The sequence below is a fragment of the Engystomops pustulosus genome, unplaced genomic scaffold (assembly GCF_040894005.1).
Source record: "Engystomops pustulosus unplaced genomic scaffold, aEngPut4.maternal MAT_SCAFFOLD_214, whole genome shotgun sequence".
NCBI lineage: Eukaryota > Metazoa > Chordata > Amphibia > Anura > Leptodactylidae > Engystomops > Engystomops pustulosus.
In genome coordinates, this window is record NW_027285094.1 from 43,135 (window position 1) to 69,150 (window position 26,016).

Sequence of the window (26,016 nt, forward strand, 5' to 3'; positions counted from 1 at the left end):
CAGATGCTCTCAGTCTCGGGCCCCCTGTACACAGATGCTCTCAGTCTCGGGCCCCCTGTACACAGATGCTCTCAGTCTCGGGCCCCCTGTACACAGATGCTCTCAGTCTCGGGCCCCTGTACACAGATGCTCTCAGTCTCGGGCCCCCTGTACACAGATGCTCTCAGTCTCGGGCCCCTGTACACAGATGCTCTCAGTCTCGGGCCCCCTGTACACAGATGCTCTCAGTCTCGGGCCCCTGTACACAGATGCTCTCAGTCTCGGGCCCCTGTACACAGATGCTCTCAGTCTCGGCCCCCTGTACACAGATGCTCTCAGTCTCGGGCCCCTGTACACAGATGCTCTCAGTCTCGGGCCCCTGTACACAGATGCTCTCAGTCTCGGGCCCCTGTACACAGATGCTCTCAGTCTCGGGCCCCTGTACACAGATGCTCTCAGTCTCGGGCCCCCTGTACACAGATGCTCTCAGTCTCGGGCCCCTGTACACAGATGCTCTCAGACTCGGGGCCCCTGTACACAGATGCGCTTGCTCTGCTTGTGTCACCATGGTCTATTGCTATGATGCCAGGACTCCCTGTCTACCGGCCGATCAGCAGCACCCATTGCTGCGCATGCGTCTGCGGTCTGCATTATGAAACGCATGCGATTACTTGCACAAACAGCCGGGAGAAGACGATGCGTTTTTAGAAATTCCAAGAAACGCGGCCGCCTGCAGTCACCGCACACCGAGCATCGCGTTTATAAAAAACCACAAACAAATATCTGAAAAGCGCATGCGCAAAAACGCATCCATCTTCAATGCATTAGAAATCGCAACAGAAACGCAACAAAAACGCCACAAAGCCGTTTCTGATAGACTGAAGGGCGCAGATTTGAAAACGGTTGGGTATATAGGGGGGGGGGACTCTAATATTATATGTACAATAATGATCCCCCCCCCAAAAAAAAATAGTCAATTCTGAAATCTCTTTAAAAATACAGAAAACCGATATCCGATTTATAGCCGCGCGACACCAAAAGAAATTACCCAGACAAAAATTCATTAAAAAATGATGAAAATGTCAAACCGACCCCCGGGAAATGTTGGTGGTAAATTTGTCTGCCTGAAAACGCAATGATTTAGAATTTTTAAAATGGCAAATTTTTTTTTTTTTTTTTATAAACGTGAAATTTACCACTAAAATGAATTACAACATGTGGGGAAAAAACGTACTCACTGATAAGTGACAGCGATTATAACCATATAAAGCGACACAGAACATGTGACCGCGTCCTTAAGGGGTTTTTTTCTTTCTTTTTTGCAACTTTATAGGTTTTTTTTTTTTGCAAAATTCGTCACGTTGTTATTTTTCCCGTTGAGCGTTGGATTCCATAATGTGGACATCTGCCGGGCAGGAGAGACCTTACTCTGAGACTTTTGTGCGACTTTTGCGAAGAAAGTCTCAAAAAAAAAAAACCTTCAAATCTCCTCAGCAGTTTTTTTTTCAAAACGCAACATAAACGCCCCGTGTGAACGCAGCAGCACTACCAGCCCCAGTCCTCACCTCCTGCTCCCGGGTACGGGTCGGGCTCCCGGGTGTGTGCACGGCGGAGCGCGGACTACAAGTATCACCATGGCGACGCCTCAGGTTTCCCGCTTTGTCAGGCGGCCTGGTCACATGACGCGGTGACGTCAGCAGGGCGGTCACATGACTGTGTGTGACACAGAGCGGCGCAGGTGAGGAGATCGCACACTCACTCCGCCGCAGCCTCTCTGCCGTGTGTCTCTCCTCCCTCTCCCGGGTGTCTCTCCTCCGGTGCCCGCACTCTCTCCCCCGGTGCCCGCACTCTCTCCTCCCTCTCCCGGGTGTCTCTCCCCCGGTGTCCTCCCTCTCTCCCCCGGTGATGGGCGCGGTGCCGGAGTGGGTGCTGATCTCCCTGATCGCGGCGCTGGTGGCGCTGCTGCTGCTCACCCTCTTCGGGCTGGCCGTGTACTCGGGGCTGATGACGGAGGTGGAGGTGAGGGCCGGGCCGCCCCCCATCCGCGCGGTGGTCCTGGCCTACAAGTTCCGTGTGGGTCCGTATGACGAGAGCGGGAACCTGTACACGGAGAGCGTCAGCCTGGCCCCCAAGCTCGTGTCCATAGGAGTCTACTACGACAACCCCATGAAGGTGAGGGGGGGCAGGGGGGTATTAGGGGGAGAGGAGGGGGGGCAGGGGGGTATGAGGAGAGCGTCAGCCTGGCCCCCAAGCTCGTGTCCATAGGAGTCTACTACGACAACCCCATGAAGGTGAGAGGGGGGAGAGGAGCACAGATGGGGGTTTGGAGTGTGGGGTGACATAGGGGGCAGCTTCTGGTGATGCCTGTGTAAGGAGCTGAGTTTAGAACTCACAAGGAAACAGAAGTACGCCACAAGACCAAGTTCTATAGTTTATATGTATAGCCTCGACCCTCATTATACTTATCTTGGGTGTGCTAGTCCCGCTTTTTTCGTTTAGGAGCTTAGTTTAGGGCAGTGGTGGCGGACCTATGGCACTCGGAGGCCTCTCTGTGGGCACCCTCACCCCAGCATGAAGTGCACCAGACAGGACTCGCAGAATCTGCCTCCATGATGGGGGTTTCCCTCCTCCTCACCTGTGTTGGTGTCTTTAGGAGGCTGAAGGATTGAAAGTTGTCAGAGAACAAGGAGAAATAAATGACGTCTTCCATCGCTGCGCCGGCGCCCGGATATACAGAAGGGGCACTCGGGCTCCAAAAGGTTCAACATCACTGGTTTAGGGCATTTGTCTGGTGGCGGACATGGCGGTGACCCTGACATTAGGGGGCACCTATGGAGTGTGCCCCCCCCCCTCCTCCCTCGCCGTGCGGTTGCCCCCCCCCCCTCCCTCGCCGTGCGGTTGCCCCCCCCCCCTCCCTCGCCGTGCGGTTGCCCCCCCCCCTCCCTCGCCGTGCGGTTGCCCCCCCCCTCCCTCGCCGTGCGGTTGCCCCCCCCCTCCCTCGCCGTGCCGGTTGCCCCCCCCCCCCTCCCTCGCCGTGCCGGTTGCCCCCCCCCCCCCTCCCTCGCCGTGCGGTTGCCCCCCCCCCCTCCCTCGCCGTGCGGTTGCCCCCCCCCCCCCTCCCTCGCCGTGCGGTTGTAATGCGGTTTCTGGTGTAATGGTTTGCTCTCTGTTGCGCTGATAGAAATACACCTGGAGGGTCCCGGGGGGCCGGGGCTTATTATAGCAGCGCCTCTCCCCCAGGACTGAGGTCTCCGGGGGGCGCAGTACACGCTGCAGGAGCCCAGGTGCAGCTACAGGTCCACAGCGCAGGATCTCACCAGGAGCCCCTCCCCCGCCTGGTGTATTGACCCCGAGTTACATCATGTTCTCTAGTCACCTCCAGAGCTGCGGCTCCTCCACTCTGTGTAGTGCAATCTGCCAGGTCATGGAAATATCCGCGCAGATCTAGATGTGACCGGAGAACAGAACCTGAGAGAACCGGGTCACCAAGTTCTATAAAGATTGTATCTGGAGCCGGTCAGTCCTGTCCAACCCCCCGACCTCTGGGTATATACTAAGGCTGCGTATACAACAACATGGAGGAGGGGCCAAACCTTACACTAATACAGGAGACTGTACAGGGGGATACAATCTATTACTCTCTGTTATCAGCCATTACACCCCGGGGAGAGGAGACTGTACAGGGGGGATACAATCTATTACTCTCTGTTATCAGCCATTACATCCCGGGGAGAGGAGACTGTACAGGGGGGGATACAATCTATTACTCTCTGTTATCAGCCATTACATCCCGGGGAGAGGAGACTGTACAGGGGGGATACAATCTATTACTCTCTGTTATCAGCCATTACACCCCGGGGAGAGGAGACTGTACAGGGGGGTACAATCTATTACTCTCTGTTATCTGCCATTACACCCCGGGGAGAGGAGACTGTACAGGGGGGATACAATCTATTACTCTCTGTTATCAGCCATTACATCCCGGGGAGAGGAGACTGTACAGGGGGGTACAATCTATTACTCTCTGTTATCTGCCATTACACCCCGGGGAGAGGAGACTGTACAGGGGGGATACAATCTATTACTCTCTGTTATCAGCCATTACATCCCGGGGAGAGGAGACTGTACAGGGGGGGATACAATCTATTACTCTCTGTTATCAGCCATTACACCCCGGGGAGAGGAGACTGTACAGGGGGGATACAATCTATTACTCTCTGTTATCAGCCATTACATCCCGGGGAGAGGAGACTGTACAGGGGGGGATACAATCTATTACTCTCTGTTATCAGCCATTACACCCCGGGGAGAGGAGACTGTACAGGGGGGGGATACAATCTATTACTCTCTGTTATCAGCCATTACATCCCGGGGAGAGGAGACTGTACAGGGGGATACAATCTATTACTCTCTGTTATCAGCCATTACACCCCGGGGAGAGGAGACTGTACAGGGGGGGATACAATCTATTACTCTCTGTTATCAGCCATTACACCCCGGGGAGAGGAGACTGTACAGGGGGGGATACAATCTATTACTCTCTGTTATCAGCCATTACATCCCAGGGAGAGGAGACTGTACAGGGGGGATACAATCTATTACTCTCTGTTATCTGCCATTACATCCCGGGGAGAGGAGACTGTACAGGAGGATACAATCTATTACTCTCTGTTATCAGCCATTACATCCCGGGGAGAGGAGACTGTACAGGGGGGGATACAATCTATTACTCTCTGTTATCAGCCATTACATCCCGGGGAGAGGAGACTGTACAGGGGGGATACAATCTATTACTCTCTGTTATCAGCCATTACACCCCGGGGAGAGGAGACTGTACAGGGGGGAGATACAATCTATTACTCTCTGTTATCAGCCATTACATCCCGGGGAGAGGAGACTGTACAGGGGGGATACAATCTATTACTCTCTGTTATCAGCCATTACACCCCGGGGAGAGGAGACTGTACAGGGGGGGATACAATCTATTACTCTCTGTTATCAGCCATTACATCCCGGGGAGAGGAGACTGTACAGGGGGGATACAATCTATTACTCTCTGTTATCAGCCATTACATCCCGGGGAGAGGAGACTGTACAGGGGGGATATAATCTATTACTCTCTGTTATCAGCTATTACACCCCGGGGAGAGGAGACTGTACAGGGGGGGATACAATCTATTACTCTCTGTTATCAGCCATTACATCCCGGGGGGAGGAGACTGTACAGGGGGGGATACAATCTATTACTCTCTGTTATCAGCCATTACACCCCGGGGAGAGGAGACTGTACAGGGGGGGGGATACAATCTATTACTCTCTGTTATCAGCCATTACACCCCGGGGAGAGGAGACTGTACAGGGGGGGGGGATACAATCTATTACTCTCTGTTATCAGCCATTACACCCCGGGGAGAGGAGACTGTACAGGGGGATACAATCTATTACTCTCTGTTATCAGCCATTACATCCCGGGGAGAGGAGACTGTACAGGGGGGGATACAATCTATTACTCTCTGTTATCAGCCATTACATCCCGGGGGGAGGAGACTGTACAGGGGGGGATACAATCTATTACTCTCTGTTATCAGCCATTACATCCCGGGGAGAGGAGACTGTACAGGGGGGGATACAATCTATTACTCTCTGTTATCAGCCATTACACCCCGGGGAGAGGAGACTGTATCCCCCCCTGTACAATCTATTACTCTCTGTTATCAGCCATTACATCCCGGGGAGAGGAGACTGTACAGGGGGGATACAATCTATTACTCTCTGTTATCAGCCATTACATCCCGGGGAGAGGAGACTGTACAGGGGGGGGGGATACAATCTATTACTCTCTGTTATCAGCCATTACACCCCGGGGAGAGGAGACTGTACAGGGGGGGGGGATACAATCTATTACTCTCTGTTATCAGCCATTACACCCCGGGGAGAGGAGACTGTACAGGGGGATACAATCTATTACTCTCTGTTATCAGCCATTACATCCCGGGGAGAGGAGACTGTACAGGGGGGATACAATCTATTACTCTCTGTTATCAGCCATTACATCCCGGGGGGAGGAGACTGTACAGGGGGGGGATACAATCTATTACTCTCTGTTATCAGCCATTACATCCCGGGGAGAGGAGACTGTACAGGGGGGGGGGATACAATCTATTACTCTCTGTTATCAGCCATTACACCCCGGGGAGAGGAGACTGTACAGGGGGGGGGGATACAATCTATTACTCTCTGTTATCAGCCATTACACCCCGGGGAGAGGAGACTGTACAGGGGGATACAATCTATTACTCTCTGTTATCAGCCATTACACCCCGGGGAGAGGAGACTGTACAGGGGGGGATACAATCTATTACTCTCTGTTATCAGCCATTACACCCCGGGGAGAGGAGACTGTACAGGGGGGGATACAATCTATTACTCTCTGTTATCAGCCATTACACCCCGGGGAGAGGAGACTGTACAGGGGGATACAATCTATTACTCTCTGTTATCAGCCATTACATCCCGGGGGGAGGAGACTGTACAGGGGGATACAATCTATTACTCTCTGTTATCAGCCATTACACCCCGGGGAGAGGAGACTGTACAGGGGGGGGGGATACAATCTATTACTCTCTGTTATCAGCCATTACATCCCGGGGAGAGGAGACTGTACAGGGGGATACAATCTATTACTCTCTGTTATCAGCCATTACATCCCGGGGAGAGGAGACTGTACAGGGGGATACAATCTATTACTCTCTGTTATCAGCCATTACACCCCGGGGAGAGGAGACTGTACAGGGGGGGATACAATCTATTACTCTCTGTTATCAGCCATTACACCCCGGGGAGAGGAGACTGTACAGGGGGGGATACAATCTATTACTCTCTGTTATCAGCCATTACATCCCAGGGAGAGGAGACTGTACAGGGGGGATACAATCTATTACTCTCTGTTATCAGCCATTACACCCCGGGGAGAGGAGACTGTACAGGGGGATACAATCTATTACTCTCTGTTATCAGCCATTACACCCCGGGGAGAGGAGACTGTACAGGGGGGGATACAATCTATTACTCTCTGTTATCAGCCATTACACCCCGGGGAGAGGAGACTGTACAGGGGGGGGGGATACAATCTATTACTCTCTGTTATCAGCCATTACACCCCGGGGAGAGGAGACTGTACAGGGGGATACAATCTATTACTCTCTGTTATCAGCCATTACACCCCGGGGAGAGGAGACTGTACAGGGGGATACAATCTATTACTCTCTGTTATCAGCCATTACACCCCGGGGAGAGGAGACTGTACAGGGGGATACAATCTATTACTCTCTGTTATCAGCCATTACATCCCGGGGAGAGGAGACTGTACAGGGGGATACAATCTATTACTCTCTGTTATCAGCCATTACACCCCGGGGAGAGGAGACTGTACAGGGGGGGATACAATCTATTACTCTCTGTTATCAGCCATTACACCCCGGGGAGAGGAGACTGTACAGGGGGGATACAATCTATTACTCTCTGTTATCAGCCATTACACCCCGGGGAGAGGAGACTGTACAGGGGGGGATACAATCTATTACTCTCTGTTATCAGCCATTACATCCCGGGGGGAGGAGACTGTACAGGGGGGGGATACAATCTATTACTCTCTGTTATCAGCCATTACACCCCGGGGAGAGGAGACTGTACAGGGGGGGATACAATCTATTACTCTCTGTTATCAGCCATTACACCCCGGGGAGAGGAGACTGTACAGGGGGGATACAATCTATTACTCTCTGTTATCAGCCATTACACCCCGGGGAGAGGAGACTGTACAGGGGGGGGATACAATCTATTACTCTCTGTTATCAGCCATTACATCCCGGGGAGAGGAGACTGTACAGGGGGGATACAATCTATTACTCTCTGTTATCAGCCATTACACCCCAGGGAGAGGAGACTGTACAGGGGGGGGGATACAATCTATTACTCTCTGTTATCAGCCATTACACCCCGGGGAGAGGAGACTGTACAGGGGAGGATACAATCTATTACTCTCTGTTATCAGCCATTACACCCCGGGGAGAGGAGACTGTACAGGGGGGGATACAATCTATTACTCTCTGTTATCAGCCATTACACCCCGGGGAGAGGAGACTGTACAGGGGGATACAATCTATTACTCTGTTATCAGCCATTACACCCCGGGGAGAGGAGACTGTACAGGGGGATACAATCTATTACTCTCTGTTATCAGCCATTACATCCCGGGGAGAGGAGACTGTACAGGGGGATACAATCTATTACTCTCTGTTATCAGCCATTACACCCCGGGGAGAGGAGACTGTACAGGGGGGGATACAATCTATTACTCTCTGTTATCAGCCATTACACCCCGGGGAGAGGAGACTGTACAGGGGGGGGATACAATCTATTACTCTCTGTTATCAGCCATTACATCCCGGGGAGAGGAGACTGTACAGGGGGGATACAATCTATTACTCTCTGTTATCAGCCATTACACCCCAGGGAGAGGAGACTGTACAGGGGGGGGGGATACAATCTATTACTCTCTGTTATCAGCCATTACATCCCGGGGAGAGGAGACTGTACAGGGGGGTTACAATCTATTACTCTCTGTTATCAGCCATTACAGCCGGGAAGAGGAGACTGTACAGGGGGGTACAATCTATTACTCTCTGTTATCAGCCATTACATCCCGGGGAGAGGAGACTGTACAGGGGGGTGATGCAATCTATTACTCTCTGTTATCAGCCGGGGAGCATCTGTTGTTGTGTTGCCTGGTAAATGTTTTGTTCTGCTATATTTCGGCAGGTCCCGGTTGAGTTCTGTCGGTACATCGTGGGCAGTATACTCAGTGAGGGCGATGAGAAGCCGCTCCCCGATCACGTCAGGATATTCCGGAAGCACGGCTTCAAGTTCTGCGTGCTGCCTGAAGTGAACCACGCTGTGATGGCCACGTTCCCTTACACCACCCCCTTCTCCATCCAGCTGGCCACCACCCGGGTGCACCCCGCTCTGGAGAAATATGTCAAGGTAGGAGGGAAGGAGATGGGTGTCCCGGGGCCAGCGGGGGGTTACGTGCCCCCTATTCAGCTCTCTGCTATACACTTCCTGGGGTCAATTCCAGGGGTCACTTCCAGGAGCAGAGGGTAATAATAATCCCCTCACCATTATTGAGGAGTATTTTCAGCCGCGGAGGATGATGATAATTTCAGTAATACAATTATATATATAACTCCTCGTCGTACATAGACGTCCATTCAGACAAGAAAATCTCTGCAGACCCTGGGTTATATTTTTTATTACACTGTATTTTTTCCCTGCTGATCCTATATATATACTGCAGATAGCAGTGATCTGATGGTCACGGGGATCTGTATACGTGGCATTCTCCCAGCATGCCTCTCTCTCTGTATATAGGGGCAGGTGTGTCAGTATAATACAGGATTGATCCTATTAATGACCCTGTGTGGATGATTGCACGGCCACAGGCTCCACCGCTCCAGTCCACGGCCGCTGTAGAAGTCATGTGACCTGAGCTCCGGTCACATGACACTTTATGGGGGGCTGCTGCATTGTCTGTTACTTCCTCCTCCAAAGTTTTATTTTAGTTTTTCGTTAAATGCTTTGTTTGGTGTTAACCTGCGCACCCATGAGCGCCCCCTGCAGGGTTCTGCCGTGTCCGGTGCGCTGCCAGGGACCTGTGTTGTTATTACTTGTAACGGGGTTTCCAATATTTTAAAGACACAACAAACTGGATCTTGTAGGGGTCCATATCACACCCTACTGCAGCCCATAGCCCCCCAATTATCAGAGGGATTTCTGATCCCTCCACTAACTAGATGATTTCCCCTGCAACAGATGCAGCAATCAGGGTCTCGCTGCTGCAGCTTGGGGAAAGCCTGATGTGTATGGCCTATAGTAACCAATAGCTGCAGAGCCCCCCTCTGAATACTCCTATAGTAACCAATAGCTGCAGAGCGCCCCCTCTGAATACACCTATAGTAACCAGTAGCAGCAGAGCCCTCCTCTGAATACACCTATAGTAACCAATAGCTGCAGAGCGCCCCCTCTGAATACACCTATAGTAACCAATAGCTGCAGAGCGCCCCCTCTGAATACACCTATAGTAACCAATAGCAGCAGAGCGCCCCCTCTGAATACACCTATAGTAACCAATAGCAGCAGAGCCCCCATCTGAATACACCTATAGTAACCAATAGCAGCGGAGCCCCCCTCTGAATACACCTATAGTAACCAATAGCAGCGGAGCCCCCCTATGAATACACCTATAGTAACCAATAGCAGCGGAGCCCCCCTCTGAATACACCTATAGTAACCAATAGCAGCAGAGCGCCCCCTCTGAATACACCTATAGTAACCAATAGCAGCAGAGCCCCCATCTGAATACACCTATTGTAACCAATAGCAGCGGAGCCCCCCTCTGAATACACCTATAGTAACCAATAGTAGCAGAGCGCCCCCTCTAAATACACCTATAGTAACCAATAGCAGCAGAGCCCCCATCTGAATACACCTATAGTAACCAATAGCAGCAGAGCCCCCCTCTGAATACACCTATAGTAACCAATAGCAGCGGAGCGCCCCCATCTGAATACACCTATAGTAACCAATAGCAGCAGAGCCCCCCTCTGAATACACCTATAGTAACCAATAGCAGCGGAGCCCCCCCTCTGAATACACCTATAGTAACCAATAGCAGCGGAGCCCCCCCTCTGAATACACCTATAGTAACCAATAGCAGCGGAGCCCCCCCTCTGAATACACCTATAGTAACCAATAGCAGCGGAGCCCCCCTCTGAATACACCTATAGTAACCAATAGCAGCGGAGCCCCCCCTCTGAATACACCTATAGTAACCAATAGCAGCGGAGCCCCCCTCTGAATACACCTATAGTAACCAATAGCAGCGGAGCCCCCCTCTGAATACACCTATAGTAACCAATAGCAGCGGAGCCCCCCCTCTGAATACACCTATAGTAACCAATAGCAGCAGAGCCCCCCCTCTGAATACACCTATAGTAACCAGTAGCAGCAGAACCCCCCCTCTGAATACACCTATAGTAACCAATAGCAGCGGAGCTCCCTCTGAATACACCTATAGTAACCAATAGCAGCGGAGCTCCCTCTGAATACACCTATAGTAACCAATAGCAGCGGAGCTCCCTCTGAATACACCTATAGTAACCAATAGCAGCGGAGCCCCCCTCTGAATACACCTATATTAACCAATAGCAGCGTAGCCCCCCCCCCCTCTGAATACTTCTATAGTAACCAATAGCAGCAGAGCCCCCCCTCTGAATACACCTATAGTAACCAATAGCAGCAGAACCCCCCCTCTGAATACACCTATAGTAACCAATAGCAGCGGAGCCCCCCCTCTGAATACTGCTGGTCACTGCTGGCATCAGAATAGTGACAAATCTTTTTGAAATTCCTGTAACGTAGAATGTGAGTAGTGAAACGATTTCTAGCATTAGGTTAATGGACCAGAACTCGCATTACACATGTAACTATAAACCTGTATAAGACGCCAGTCACATGACTGCCCTGTGTACCAGTCGTGTAGCGCGTGGTGGTCTCCTATGGTGTAATGGTGCACGTGGGGGGCCGAGTCGCTGTGCACCAGGTGGAGCAATGTCAGGTCTGACCTGTAGGTGGCGCTGCATGGCCACGATTCTTCCACGTGGAGCGGAGCCGCGCTGCTTCTCCCATCTATAAAGAACCTAGATAGAAAGAATCTCTATAAATCAGAGGACGGAGGCCTGCAGGGGGCAGCGCCGGACCCCCGTGTACAGATGACTGAGGATTGTCCCCATCGCTGGTCACAGCTCTGCAATTTTGGCTGAATTTTTTTTTTCTTTTTCTGTGAATTCCTTCAGAACTCGGCGCCCCCAATGTCTCAACCCCCGGCCGCTCGCCTCACTGGGGGGAAGGGGGGGGGGTTATTTATTTATTCCCCTAATGAATATCTTATTTGTATTCTATACGTAAATCTGATTTTGGGGATACCGAACTTTTTAATTTTTTTGTTTAAATATTTTCTTTTATTTTGCAAATTTACTAAAATGTAACCAAAAGTAGCGAAAAATCTATCATTTATGTATCACCGGTGGCAGACCTGTGCACAGTGCCAGGCAGCTGTTGTCTGTGAGTACGGATCATATATAAGGTGCACTGGACTATAAGGCGCACCTTTGATTACTGAGAAAATCAAAGGATTTTGTTTTGTGCACCTTATAGTCCGATAAATACTGTATATGTCTCTTTAGATAATGGGGCTTATTGGCATTTCTTATTTCTCTGCCTTTCGATCCGAGCCGCCATCAGTTCAGCGTCTCATATGTCTGATGCTGAGTGTTAAAAACTTTGCCTCGACCCCTTTAAGACACGGGCATTTTTTACTTTAAGGCTCAGCCCCGTTCTTTGTGATCTGACCTCGGGCACTTTAAATGGTTATAACTTTTGAACACGTCAACTTATAAGTGATTCTGAGATTGTGTTCTCCTCACGTTTTGCTTTGGAGTCTAATGATCGTAATGGGGTCCTGCTTATCTCGATATATCCCTGTACTGCCTTACGGAACGAGTACTCGGGGACCAGTCTGCCAATATTCAGCTCCAGACATATAGACAAGCCTTTACTTTCACCTTCGGGGGCAGTAGTAAGTTGTACACAGTCACTTGCTGGAACTTTGTGAGAGACGCAGATGGTGGTTGTGTGACTCCGCGCCGCTACATTATTAACCTCTTCCTCGGGAAGGTGTCGGCTGAGAGAAACTTGGCAACATGAACCTCAAGCTGCAATTGTGTTCAGAGTCGTAGCAGTATCAGCGAGGAGGTGGGGTATACATAATGTATACTGCAGCTCCCTCCTCCATAACTGGATAAGAGGACATTTATAAGTCTGTCTCTAATCCCATGGAAGGCGGCATCAGCGGAGCATGTGTAAGGGCATCAGCGGAGCATGTGTAAGGGCATCAGCGGAGCATGTGTAAGGGCATCAGCGGAGCATGTGTAAGGGCATCAGCGGAGCATGTGTAAGGGCATCAGCGGAGCATGTGTAAGGGCATCAGCGGAGCATGTGTAAGGGCATCAGCGGGGCATGTGTAAGGGCGTCAGCGGAGCATGTGTAAGGGCGTCAGCGGGGCATGTGTAAGGGCGTCAGCGGGGCATGTGTAAGGGCGTCAGCGGGGCATGTGTAAGGGCGTCAGCGGAGCATGTGTAAGGGCGTCAGCGGGGCATGTGTAAGGGCGTCAGCGGGGCATGTGTAAGGGCGTCAGCGGGGCATGTGTAAGGGCGTCAGCGGGGCATGTGTAAGGGCGTCAGCGGGGCATGTGTAAGGGCGTCAGCGGGGCATGTGTAAGGGCGTCAGCGGGGCATGTGTAAGGGCGTCAGCGGGGCATGTGTAAGGGCGTCAGCGGGGCATGTGTAAGGGCATCAGCGGAGCATGTGTAAGGGCTTCTAGAAGGTTCTGTGTGAGGTGTGGTCACAGGTCACGGGTTGGGTCACTGTTTGCAGTTCCGTTCTATCGCTGGATATTTGGCTCTGCAAAAGCTTTACATATAATAATCATTTTTACTTTGCTTTTTTTCATGTCATAAGCGACTTTAACCTGACGGATCGTTTTATTAATTTAAATTTTTTTTTCCTCTATAAAATTGGCCAACAAATGTGGAAAAATTAGCTTTTTTTTATAATTTTTCAGATTAAAGGGGTTTAAATTCAGTTTTACGTAGTAAAACCGAATAAACTTTTACCAAAATATGTTAAAAATATGTCCAGTTAGACACAGAGGGTGCATGTGCTTCTGTAGACTCTGAGCCACTGTATATACTCGAGTATAAGCCGATCCAAGTATAACCCAAGGCCCCTAATTTTACCGCAGAAACCTGGTAAAACCGATATTTTTATTTTTTACTCGAGTATAAGCCGAGTTTGGGTTTTCAGCACATTTTAATGCTGAAAAACTAGGCTTATACTGGAGTATATATGGTAAGTCTTTCCTGCAGCTTCTTCTACGTTTTGCCTGACACACTTCAAGCGCCAGTATCTCCTGGCACCTAGAAACACAAGAATGGTGTCAAACGGGAGAATCTGAGATATTTATTCTTAAAGTTAGTCGCCAATCTTTGAAATAAAAAGCAATATTTTTAATACAACTTGAAGAAAGGATCTCTGGTCCTGTGAAGCCTCAATACACAATCCATATGGACATATATATGGGGGAATACTCATGTTTGTGTTTCTTGGTGCCAGGGTTCCGGAGATTGAATTTAATACCCTGTAATACTCGGTTTGCCCTGTGGGGGCGCTGCACACGCACAATACAGGTGATCACTGAGGTGCTCGTTGTGATAGGATTATGGGTGACTGACTGGTAGGGGTTGTCCAAAGTGCAGACCTTCTCTAAACCCCCCAGAAGAGCCTTGGTCCCAGCACGCCCCGGCATGGCCCCCCATACACATGAGCGCACACTCCGCTATAACCAGGGAGTGGGCTGGTGAGGAGTCACTCAGATGAGAAGTGCAGCAGAGAAAGCCTCTGTGTAGTGATGGGGTAAGAATAGAGACGTCGCTGCGGAGTTTGTGATCTCGTAAAGGCTGTAATTGTGCGAAAAATGCGGGGGAGGGGCGCAACGTGTGATGGGAAGTCGCAGAAGTTTTCAGCACCGAAACTTTTACCGCCATAGGGCAGCAGCCAATGCATTAGTTAACATTTGTACCCCATCATCACTTCATTCCTGAGCTGTGCTGCCCCCCGGGCAGTGTATCCCATAATCACTGCCCCCCCCTCCTCCTTCCCCGGCAGTGTAACCCATGAGTGCTGCCCCCCCTGGGTCTGTGTAACCCATCATTACCGCCCCCCTTCCTGGCATTGCACCCAATCAGTGCTGAATCCCATCACAACTTGTGCCCCCCATCAGTGCTGCCCCCCCCTCCCCCCCTGGGTCTGTGTAACCCATCATTACTGCCCCCCTTCCTGGCAGCGCACCCCATGAGTGCTGAATCCCATCATTACTGCACTTCTCCATTTCCTTTTTAGTCTGCAAAAGTTTCTAAAATCCTATTTCCACTTTGTCACTTTGGGTTATTTACTGCAGAATTATGTTTGGGGGGGGGGGGGGAGGGGAATCCCTAATATTACAATGTGAGCCTAGTGAGGGGTCTGTAGCGTCCGTCTGGGGGCATTTGTGATCCGTAGTCCTCCGGGCCGCCCTCCCTTACACGTTGGGTAGGTCTCGGTATCTTTGGATAATACTGTTGTTCTGTGGAGCGTGATCTCTATAAGGAGCGCTGTTCACACCCGTGTTTCGGGCAGAGGCGGGGGCCGTCCACGGCTGCGGTTGGGGAAGTGTAAATTGCCACCTGCTGCTTGTTCTCAGGTGAAAATGAGATCTGAGACCAAGAGAAGCGACGGATTAGATGGAGAAGCTGCCGCCTGGGGGGGGGGGGAGCGGCTCTGCGGAGGGGGTTCTGTCTCGCCCGGCGCTACTTCCCGTTTCCCCGCGTCTCGTTATTTCTGACTTGTCCCTCATCTTCTCATCCATTTACTATTTCCCGCCTGTCTGCCGGCATCATGCTCCCTCCATCACTGGCTCCCGCGCTCCTTATTGTATCCATTGCGCTTTGTGTTCTCTTCCTGCGGCTTCACTAATGGAGGGGGGAGCGAGGACGCGAGCGGGATATGTTCCCCAGGGTATAGAGGAAGGAGGGGGACGGTATTAGTGCGCACCCCTCGCTCTGCCTCGGGGAGACGCTCAGGACAAGTTCTCTTAAGATCTTTACATTGAGATCCAGCAGAACGTCCAAGACAAAGAGGATTCTCCTCGCTCTAATACACGAGCCTCAGCTGCTGCGGAGCATCATCCCCGCACCTCTGCACCCCCTTCTCCCCACCATTGCACCCTTTAGCTCTCTGGTTATGCTCCCCCTTCCCACCATTGCACCTCCCGAGGCGCCCACCTCCCTCCCCGGGCGGCATTGCTGGGGCTGCCCGCGCCGTCCCTTGGATTGTCAGGATATAACTTGTATTTTAATGAGTCAGATCCAGCTGGGAATAAAATTTTAATGAGTTTGCAGTGAGTAGTGGTGTCTCAAGCACGGAGGGGAGAACAGCTGCAGCCGGCCCCCCGCTCACATACATATACACTTTAGACGTGCCGTGGATGTGTTTGTATCTATATATAGAGGCGCTGCCATCTGATAATTGTCTGTGAATGTGCCAACATATTACAGATGTAAACTTGGAAGCCGTCACCTCTGCTCCGGGCAGGGACGGTCACCCGCAAGGCCTCAAGACGCTCCTGTTGGGGGCGCTGTGGGTAATGTTCATGTGCTGGACCTCTGCTTTGTATCTGGAGACAGATACCACGGCAAATAATATATACAAGCCCCAAAAATGCTCCATTAATGGTCTCTGGGGTTACATTTCGGACCTGCCACACAGGATGGACAACGCCGCACCCCTCTGGTGCTGTGATCATGGACTGGTTCGGGGCCCAGCGCCGCACCCCTCTGGCATCCTGATCGGTGACTGGTCAGGAGCCCAACGCTACACCCTTCTGGCATCGTGATTATCAACGGGTCCGGGGCCCAGCGCCGCACCCCTCTGGCGTCCTGATGGACTGGTCCGGGGCCCAGCGCCGCACCCCTCTGGCGTCCTGATAGACTGGTCCGGGGCCCAGCGCCGCACCCCTCTGGCGTCCTGATGGACTGGTCCGGGGCCCAGCGCCGCACCCCTCTGGCGTCCTGATGGACTGGTCCGGGGCCCAGCGCCGCACCCCTCTGGCGTCCTGATGGACTGGTCCGGGGCCCAGCGCCGCACCCCTCTGGCGTCCTGATGGACTGGTCCGGGGCCCAGCGCCGCACCCCTCTGGCGTCCTGATGGACTGGTCCGGGGCCCAGCGCCGCACCCCTCTGGCGTCCTGATGGACTGGTCCGGGGCCCAGCGCCGCACCCCTCTGGCGTCCTGATGGACTGGTCCGGGGCCCAGCGCCGCACCCCTCTGGCGTCCTGATGGACTGGTCCGGGGCCCAGCGCCGCACCCCTCTGGCGTCCTGATGGACTGGTCCGGGGCCCAGCGCCGCACCCCTCTGGCGTCCTGATGGACTGGTCCGGGGCCCAGCGCCGCACCCCTCTGGCGTCCTGATGGACTGGTCCGGGGCCCAGCGCCGCACCCCTCTGGCGTCCTGATGGACTGGTCCGGGGCCCAGCGCCGCACCCCTCTGGCGTCCTGATCGATAACTGGTCCGGGGGCCAAGCGCCACACCCCTCTGGCGTCCTGATGGACTGGTCCGGCGCCCAGTGCCGCACCCCTCTGGCGTCCTGATGGACTGGTCCGGGGCCCAGTGCCGCACCCCTCTGGCGTCCTGATGGACTGGTCCGGGGCCCAGTGCCGCACCCCTCTGGCGTCCTGATGGACTGGTCCGGGGCCCAGTGCCGCACCCCTCTGGCGTCCTGATGGACTGGTCCGGGGCCCAGCGCCGCACCCCTCTGGCGTCCTGATGGACTGGTCCGGGGCCCAGCGCCGCACCCCTCTGGCGTCTTGTGTACTATAACTCTTGTTCTCTTCCACCATCATTCTTGCTACACACATGTCGTAGTCAGGGGAATTCCATCTTCTTTATATGTAAATGAGCCGTTTGGTGCACTATGGGCGTGGCCATAGTCTGATGCACTCTCTTTTGGATAGTGTTGGATGCACTGGACCACTCCCACAATGCACTGCGATTCTTATTAGCATCAACCAAGTTATAAAATCTTTGTACTGAGCGCTGAGAAACCTTCACTTCTTCACTTCTGAGGTTGATGAACCATGGGTGTGGCCTCGAATTTGGTGCACCCTCTCCTGACGGTTTTGGTCTTAATTGACGGGTCCCGACTCCTCCTGTGCACCCCCCCCCCCCCCCCATGGTGTAATGTAAAGACGATTTGCATAGCAATAAAACTGATGATTCCCCGCATTGAGGACATTGATGCCTCTGACGCAGGACCCTAAATCTATGACCATATGTCCAGCTATGAGGAGCCCCTTCTGTGTTATCAGACGTGTAGCCCCCTCCCCCACATTGGGGCCTATTACACATAAAGCTGATAAATGTCAGTGCCTTGTAGTGTTCGCACTTGTATAATAGGCTTCTTTCATGGCTCGGTGTCTATTGTCAGGATTCAGCCTTTATAATCCCCACCCTCCATGATTCTGCGTGGAAGGGGCTGCTAATGAGAGGACTAAGCCTCTGCTCTCCTGGGTCGCGCTCCAGCATCACCGCAGGGCTCAGCGGGGCTGCCGCCTCTAATTAGGCCATAAGGGGAACAGAGAGAAGCAGCAGCAGGAGGAGACCCCATGCACTGGCACACAACCCTAATCCGCTGCCAACACGTGACCCTCCCAGTATACCAACCTAACCTCTGTCTTCTCTTCCAGGAGAGGAAGCTGTGTGCCCATCCGTACGTGGAGATCTATAAAGGGGATAAGATCATCTTCATGTGCCCCTTGTCTCGCCAAGACGACTTCTACGTACCCGAGATGAAAGAGCTGCTGCGGAAGGAGAAAGGAGAACCTCCCCTGCCAGAGTCTGAAGGTATGTGCCACCGCTGTACCCAACGTGGCACCTGCATCCTCTACTGCAACCGAGGGTTGTAATGGTAAAATATATGCATCTGATCCTAGAGTGTATACAGTACAGGACATGGCAGGTCGCTGTGTATGAGGGTATAGTCACAGAGGGGTCAGAGCACCCATGCTGACCCCTGACCACTGCTGGCTATGATAGAAAGGTGTCAGGACACAAGACATGGCAGCTCGCTGTGTATGGGGGGTGTAGTCACAGAGAGGTCAGAGCGCCCATGCTGACCCCTGACCACTGCTGGCTATGATAGAAAGGTGTCAGGACACACAGGACATGGCAGCTCGCTGTGTATGGGGGGTGTAGTCACAGAGAGGTCAGAGCACCCATGCTGACCCCTGACCACTGCTGGCTATGATAGAAAGGTGTCAGGACACACAGGACATGGCAGCTCGCTGTGTATGGGGGGTGTAGTCACAGAGGGGTCAGAGCGCACATGCTGACCACTGCTGGCTATGATAGAAAGGTGTCAGGACACACAGGACATGGCAGCTCGCTGTGTATGGGGGGTGTAGTCACAGAGGGGTCAGAGCGCACATGCTGACCCCTGACCACTGCTGGCTATGATAGAAAGGTGTCAGGACACAGGACATGGCAGCTCGCTGTGTATGGGGGGTGTAGTCACAGAGCGGTCAGAGCGCCCATGCTGACCCCTGACCACTGCTGGCTATGATAGAAAGGTGTCAGGACACAGGACATGGCAGCTCGCTGTGTATGGGGGGTGTAGTCACAGAGAGGTCAGAGCGCCCATGCTGACCCCTGACCACTGCTGGCTATGATAGAAAGGTGTCAGGACACACAGGACATGGCAGCTCGCTGTGTATGGGGGGTGTAGTCACAGAGAGGTCAGAGCGCCCATGCTGACCCCTGACCACTGCTGGCTATGATAGAAAGGTGTCAGGACACACAGGACATGGCAGCTCGCTGTGTATGGGGGTGTAGTCACAGAGGGGTCAGAGCGCCCATGCTGACCCCTGACCACTGCTGGCTATGATAGAAAGGTGTCAGGACACACAGGACATGGCAGCTCGCTGTGTATTGGGGGTGTAGTCACAGAGGGGTCAGAGCACCCATGCTGACCCCTGACCACTGCTGGCTATGATAGAAAGGTGTCAGGACACACAGGACATGGCAGCTCGCTGTGTATTGGGGGTGTAGTCACAGAGGGGTCAGAGCGCCCATGCTGACCCCTGACCACTGCTGGCTATGATAGAAAGGTGTCAGGACACATAGGACATGGCATCTCGCTGTGTATGGGGGGTGTAGTCACAGAGGGGTCAGAGCACCCATGCTGACCCCTGACCACTGCTGGCTATGATAGAAAGGTGTCAGGACACACAGGACATGGCAGCTCGCTGTGTATGGGGGGTGTAGTCACAGAGGGGTCAGAGCGCCCATGCTGACCCCTGACCACTGCTGGCTATGATAGAAAGGTGTCAGGACACACAGGACATGGCAGCTCGCTGTGTATGGGGGTGTAGTCACAGAGCGGTCAGAGCACCCATGCTGACCCCTGACCACTGCTGGCTATGATAGAAAGGTGTCAGGACACACAGGACATGGCAGCTCGCTGTGTATGGGGGGGGTGTAGTCACAGAGAGGTCAGAGCGCCCATGCTGACCCCTGACCACTGCTGGCTATGATAGAAAGGTGTCAGGACACAGGACATGGCAGCTCGCTGTGTATGGGGGGTGTAGTCACAGAGAGGTCAGAGCGCCCATGCTGACCCCTGACCACTGCTGGCTATGATAGAAAGGTGTCAGGACACACAGGACATGGCAGCTCGCTGTGTATGGGGGTGTAGTCACAGAGGGGTCAGAGCGCCCATGCTGACCCCTGACCACTGCTGGCTATGATAGAAAGGTGTCAGGACACACAGGACATGGCAGCTCGCTGTGTATTGGGGGTGTAGTCACAGAGGGGTCAGAGCACCCATGCTGACCCCTGACCACTGCTGGCTATGATAGAAAGGTGTCAGGACACACAGGACATGGCAGCTCGCTGTGTATTGGGGGTGTAGTCACAGAGGGGTCAGAGCGCCCATGCTGACCCCTGACCACTGCTGGCTATGATAGAAAGGTGTCAGGACACATAGGACATGGCATCTCGCTGTGTATGGGGGGTGTAGTCACAGAGGGGTCAGAGCACCCATGCTGACCCCTGAGCACTGCTGGCTATGATAGAAAGGTGTCAGGACACACAGGACATGGCAGCTCGCTGTGTATGGGGGGTGTAGTCACAGAGGGGTCAGAGCACCCATGCTGACCCCTGACCACTGCTGGCTATGATAGAAAGGTGTCAGGACACACAGGACATGGCAGCTCGCTGTGTATGGGGGGTGTAGTCACAGAGGGGTCAGAGCGCCCATGCTGACCCCTGACCACTGCTGGCTATGATAGAAAGGTGTCAGGACACACAGGACATGGCAGCTCGCTGTGTATGGGGGTGTAGTCACAGAGCGGTCAGAGCACCCATGCTGACCCCTGACCACTGCTGGCTATGATAGAAAGGTGTCAGGACACACAGGACATGGCAGCTCGCTGTGTATGGGGGGGGTGTAGTCACAGAGAGGTCAGAGCGCCCATGCTGACCCCTGACCACTGCTGGCTATGATAGAAAGGTGTCAGGACACAGGACATGGCAGCTCGCTGTGTATGGGGGGTGTAGTCACAGAGAGGTCAGAGCGCCCATGCTGACCCCTGACCACTGCTGGCTATGATAGAAAGGTGTCAGGACACACAGGACATGGCAGCTCGCTGTGTATGGGGGGTGTAGTCACAGAGGGGTCAGAGCACCCATGCTGACCCCTGACCACTGCTGGCTATGATAGAAAGGTGTCAGGACACACAGGACATGGCAGCTCGCTGTGTATGGGGGGGGTGTAGTCACAGAGAGGTCAGAGCGCCCATGCTGACCCCTGACCACTGCTGGCTATGATAGAAAGGTGTCAGGACACACAGGACATGGCAGCTCGCTGTGTATGGGGGGTGTAGTCACAGAGAGGTCAGAGCGCCCATGCTGACCCCTGACCACTGCTGGCTATGATAGAAAGGTGTCAGGACACACAGGACATGTCAGCTCGCTGTGTATTGGGGGCGAGTCCTTTGTTTGTATCCTGAATCCTGTTAGTAGTATATAATAGTTTCTATATTACCGGCTCCCTGTCAGCAGCGCGCAGTGCGTCCCGGCGAGAGGGGGGGGGGTAGGTATTATCTGCAGCCTGCGCCGGTCTCATCCACACTCATCCAGCTCCTGGTCATGTGCATGGAACCGGCCGGTAGCAGCTCCTCCCCCGGGACTCTCCACACGCTGCTGGCAGGGAGCAGATAATGTAATTGCAGAGGCTCTTCTGTTGCGCATCCGAAATTTATAGATTTTGCATTGGACCTCGCATAGGTCAGGCAGTCTGGATCCGGGAACTGTATGTGCACCTGGACAGAACCAGGAGTTCTGCTCTGGAGGTGTCACATTGGCCCCACATGAGGAGCGGTCAGTGTGTCTGGCACGGGGGTGTCTGCCAGTGGGCACATACTTCTGCTTCCGTCTCCTCTTGCCTGTTGTTACATCTCCCCGGGTGCTTTGTTGTTCTTCCTTCTCCTTGTGATGGGGGGGGTCTGGGACGTTGCGGAGTCCGGATCGCAGCCCCGGTCCTCCAGCGGTGTCAGCCACAATTAACATTATTTTGCACTTAATGACTCCCTGGAGCGCTGTCACCAGCCGTGGGCAGCACCAGCTGTCACTGTCACCTCCTCGTGTTAGGTTGCCCTCTGCCCTAGCTGCCGGCGCTCTCTGCCAGCCAAGGTCATTATCCGTCCTGCTACCAGGCAGCGTGCGCCGCGGCACAGATCTGGTTAATGTGCAGGCGGGGGGCAGGATCGGAGCTGACACCCCTCATCCCATCCCTCTGTTATTATCTGTTATTAGGCAGCTGGAAGCTGACGCACCACATGGGCGGTGGGGACAATAAATGGCATGTAATAATCTGCCGGGTCGGGGGCCCACCTGTGAGAAGAGACAGGATAGTCAGACTAAAATTAGGAAGAGCGGCCATGATGGAAAGGCAATGTGCTGGTGCCTTGTGTGCCCCTGTGCCAACCAGGGGCATCGGAGCCAGAATGAAATGGGGTCTCTGTTGGCTGATGACTGTTACAGTGTATCGGTGTGTGGTGTCAGATGAGCTCTGGACCAATCAGGCCACGTGTGGCGTACCACAGATCTGCAGACCCAGGTGCACGCGTGGCGCACCACAGATCTGCAGAAACTCCGCAATGTGACCAGTGATGGCTTATTCCAGACTCCTCCATTCGCTGCTCATTTCTGATGTTGAATTTGCAGCTTTTAGAGATTTTTAAGGAATTGTAGAAAACTCCACACTGGGTTCACAGAAGCAATGCGGCCCCTTCATGTTCTCGGCAGCCCCTGTGGGGGGATACAAGTGGCCACTGCCGGACCTGCTCAGGGCAATCATTGGCCATAGGGGACATTGTGACCTCCAAAAATATGAAGAGGCTGCAATAATACAGGTGTGACCCGGCTCCTAGTGCAAACCCATATAACGCCGACCTCAGCAACTCCTACTGCATCTGCAAAATAATCTGCACACAGTACATAGTCACTGACAGCAAGCAGAGGAAATTAAGCAAAGTGACATCAGGTCAGTGTGTTCAGACTGTAATGTGATCTCTTCTCTTGTCACCCCCCTCAGCTTCTGACCTTGACCCCCTGCTGCTCGAGGATACGCTGAGCCTGGAGCTGGTGTCCGAAAACCAGGAAGAGCCCGAGGCCGAAGGTTCCCAACGCAAAGAGCAAACGGACAGCGAGAAGAGCCCCAGCGAGTCCGGGGCCAGCGCCTCGTCCTTCGAAGAGCTCGACCTGGACGGCAACGCGGCAGCAAAAGCTCCACACGACCCAAAGACAGAATGGAGCAGAATGGCGGAGAGCTGGGACAAGGAGCGAGCGGAGGAGTGAGCGCGCTCGCTGAGCGTTGTAGACTGATCCTAGGCGATAGATAGCGGTGCGCTCCACCTACCCTCACGTCTGCGGCTGGCACCCCTCCCGCAGCGCACCACCTCTAGTTTACACACAGGAGATGAGTTTATTTGCAGAAAACTGATTAATTTTTTTTCTTTTAACTTTTTCTATGGAAAAAAAAATAAATCCATGAGGGAGAATGTTGTGTGAGCGGAGCGCGAGGCCGGGGGAGCGTAGAGACGACTCTGCTCTGCTTCACACACATTCAGAACAGACAATCGTGCCCTCGGGGAGGCGGCAGGATTCAAGGAGGAAGAAAAGAGGTTTAGAAATCTACTGCATAAAAACTAAGGCGACCCCGGGGCCTCGGCGTCCCGCAGCGCTCCCGCTGTGACCTGATGTAGAGACGCACAAGTCCCCGCACGCAGGCCCGGGCCTGGACGCTGCTGCGTGGTGACACCATCAGCCCTCGCATTGACCGGATTTACCGGCCAGAACGTGGCTCGTAGACCCCAGGTGTCAGGAGAAGACCTCCAGAACGTGTCCACCAACCCCTGTGCAGAGCTGTGAGAGGCGTCACCCATAATTGGAGATGCTGCTCTCGCCCAGGCACAGCGCCACCTCTGGCCATGGGTTGTATCTGCGGATGAGATGTAATACCAGGCAGGGCTGGACCCATGTTCTTCTGTTTGCTTCCTTACTGTAATCCCATACATTGTAGTTGTCCCTTTCACATCTTTAGATATTTTCTATGAGGAGGTCACTGACCAGAGAATCTGTGCCTTACTGCCGCCCCCACAAGCGTGACCTCTAGGACCATGGACCCCTGTGATATCGGCCCGTGGGTCCTGCCCGCTCCTCGCTCTCCACACGCATGATGCACAGGCGACCGTCCTCCACTGAGGGTGAGGATCTGATCCTCTGGATGGAGAATGTTTCGCTCGGTTATCATGGAAATTTTGTCTGTTTTTTGTAAAGATTCATGTAAATGGTATTTATTAGTTATTTATTACATCCATTTCCTGCCTCAGGTGCCGAGCCGCTAATACTTCTGTCTGCTGCCGAAACTGGTAATTGTAGCCTTTATAGAGCGAATAAACCAAATCTCCACCTCAACATCTCCTGATTGTATCACAAAGCGAAACCTCACCAAGTCCTGCACTTATATTGTGTATACAAGACAGAATAGTGAGTGCAGCTCTGGGGTATAATACAGGATGTAACTCAGGATCAGTACAGGATAAGTAATGTCATGTATGTACACAGTGACTGCACCAGCAGCAGAATAGTGAGTGCAGCTCTGGGGTATAATACAGGATGTAACTCAGGATCAGTACAGGATAAGTAATGTCATGTATGTACACAGTGACTGCACCAGCAGAATAGTGAGTGCAGCTCTGGAGTATAATACAGGATGTAACTCAGGATCAGTACAGGATAAGTAATGTCATGTATGTACACAGTGACTGCACCAGCAGCAGAATAGTGAGTGCAGCTCTGGAGTATAATACAGGATGTAACTCAGGATCAGTACAGGATAAGTAATGTCATGTATGTACACAGTGACTGCACCAGCAGCAGAATAGTGAGTGCAGCTCTGGAGTATAATACAGGATGTAACTCAGGATCAGTACAGGATAAGTAATGTCATGTATGTACACAGTGACTGCACCAGCAGCAGAATAGTGACTGCAGCTCTGGAGTATAATCCAGGATGTAACTCAGGATCAGTACAGGATAAGTAATGTCATGTATGTACACAGGGACTGCACCAGCAGCAGAATAGTGAGTGCAGCTCTAGGGTATAATACAGGATGTAACTCAGGATCAGTACAGGATAAGTAATGTCATGTATGTACACAGTGACTGCACCAGCAGCAGAATAGTGAGTGCAGCTCTGGGGTATAATACAGGATGTAACTCAGGATCAGTACAGGATAAGTAATGTCCTGTATGTACACAGTGACTGCACCAGCAGCAGAATAGTGAGTGCAGCTCTGGAGTATAATACAGGATGTAACTCAGGATCAGTACAGGATAAGTAATGTCATGTATGTACAGTGACTGCACCAGCAGCAGAATAGTGAGTGCAGCTCTGGTGTATAATACAGGATGTAACTCAGGATCAGTACAGGATAAGTAATGTCATATATGTACACAGTGACTGCACCAGCAGCAGAATAGTGAGTGCAGCTCTGGTGTATAATACAGGATGTAACTCAGGATCAGTACAGGATAAGTAATGTCATGTATGTACACAGTGACTGCACCAGCAGCAGAATAGTGAGTGCAGCTCTGGGGTATAATACAGGATGTAACTCAGGATCAGTACAGGATAAGTAATGTCATGTATGTACACAGGGACTGCACCAGCAGCAGAATAGTGAGTGCAGCTCTGGGGTATAATAC

General features: G+C 52.8%; 1 protein-coding gene across 1 annotated transcript; it reads left to right on the forward strand.

Annotated features, from left to right (window-relative positions):
- The first annotated feature begins 1,723 nt into the window (after window positions 1-1,723).
- On the forward strand, window positions 1,724-24,723 carry LOC140109538 (testis-expressed protein 264 homolog). Its single transcript, XM_072132065.1, has 4 exons — window positions 1,724-2,151; window positions 8,800-9,021; window positions 18,435-18,591; window positions 23,342-24,723. Exons 1-4 carry the CDS (start codon window positions 1,885-1,887, stop codon window positions 23,602-23,604), a joined length of 909 nt encoding a protein of 302 aa, XP_071988166.1. The 5' UTR covers window positions 1,724-1,884; the 3' UTR covers window positions 23,605-24,723.
- The last annotated feature ends 1,293 nt before the right edge of the window (window positions 24,724-26,016 follow it).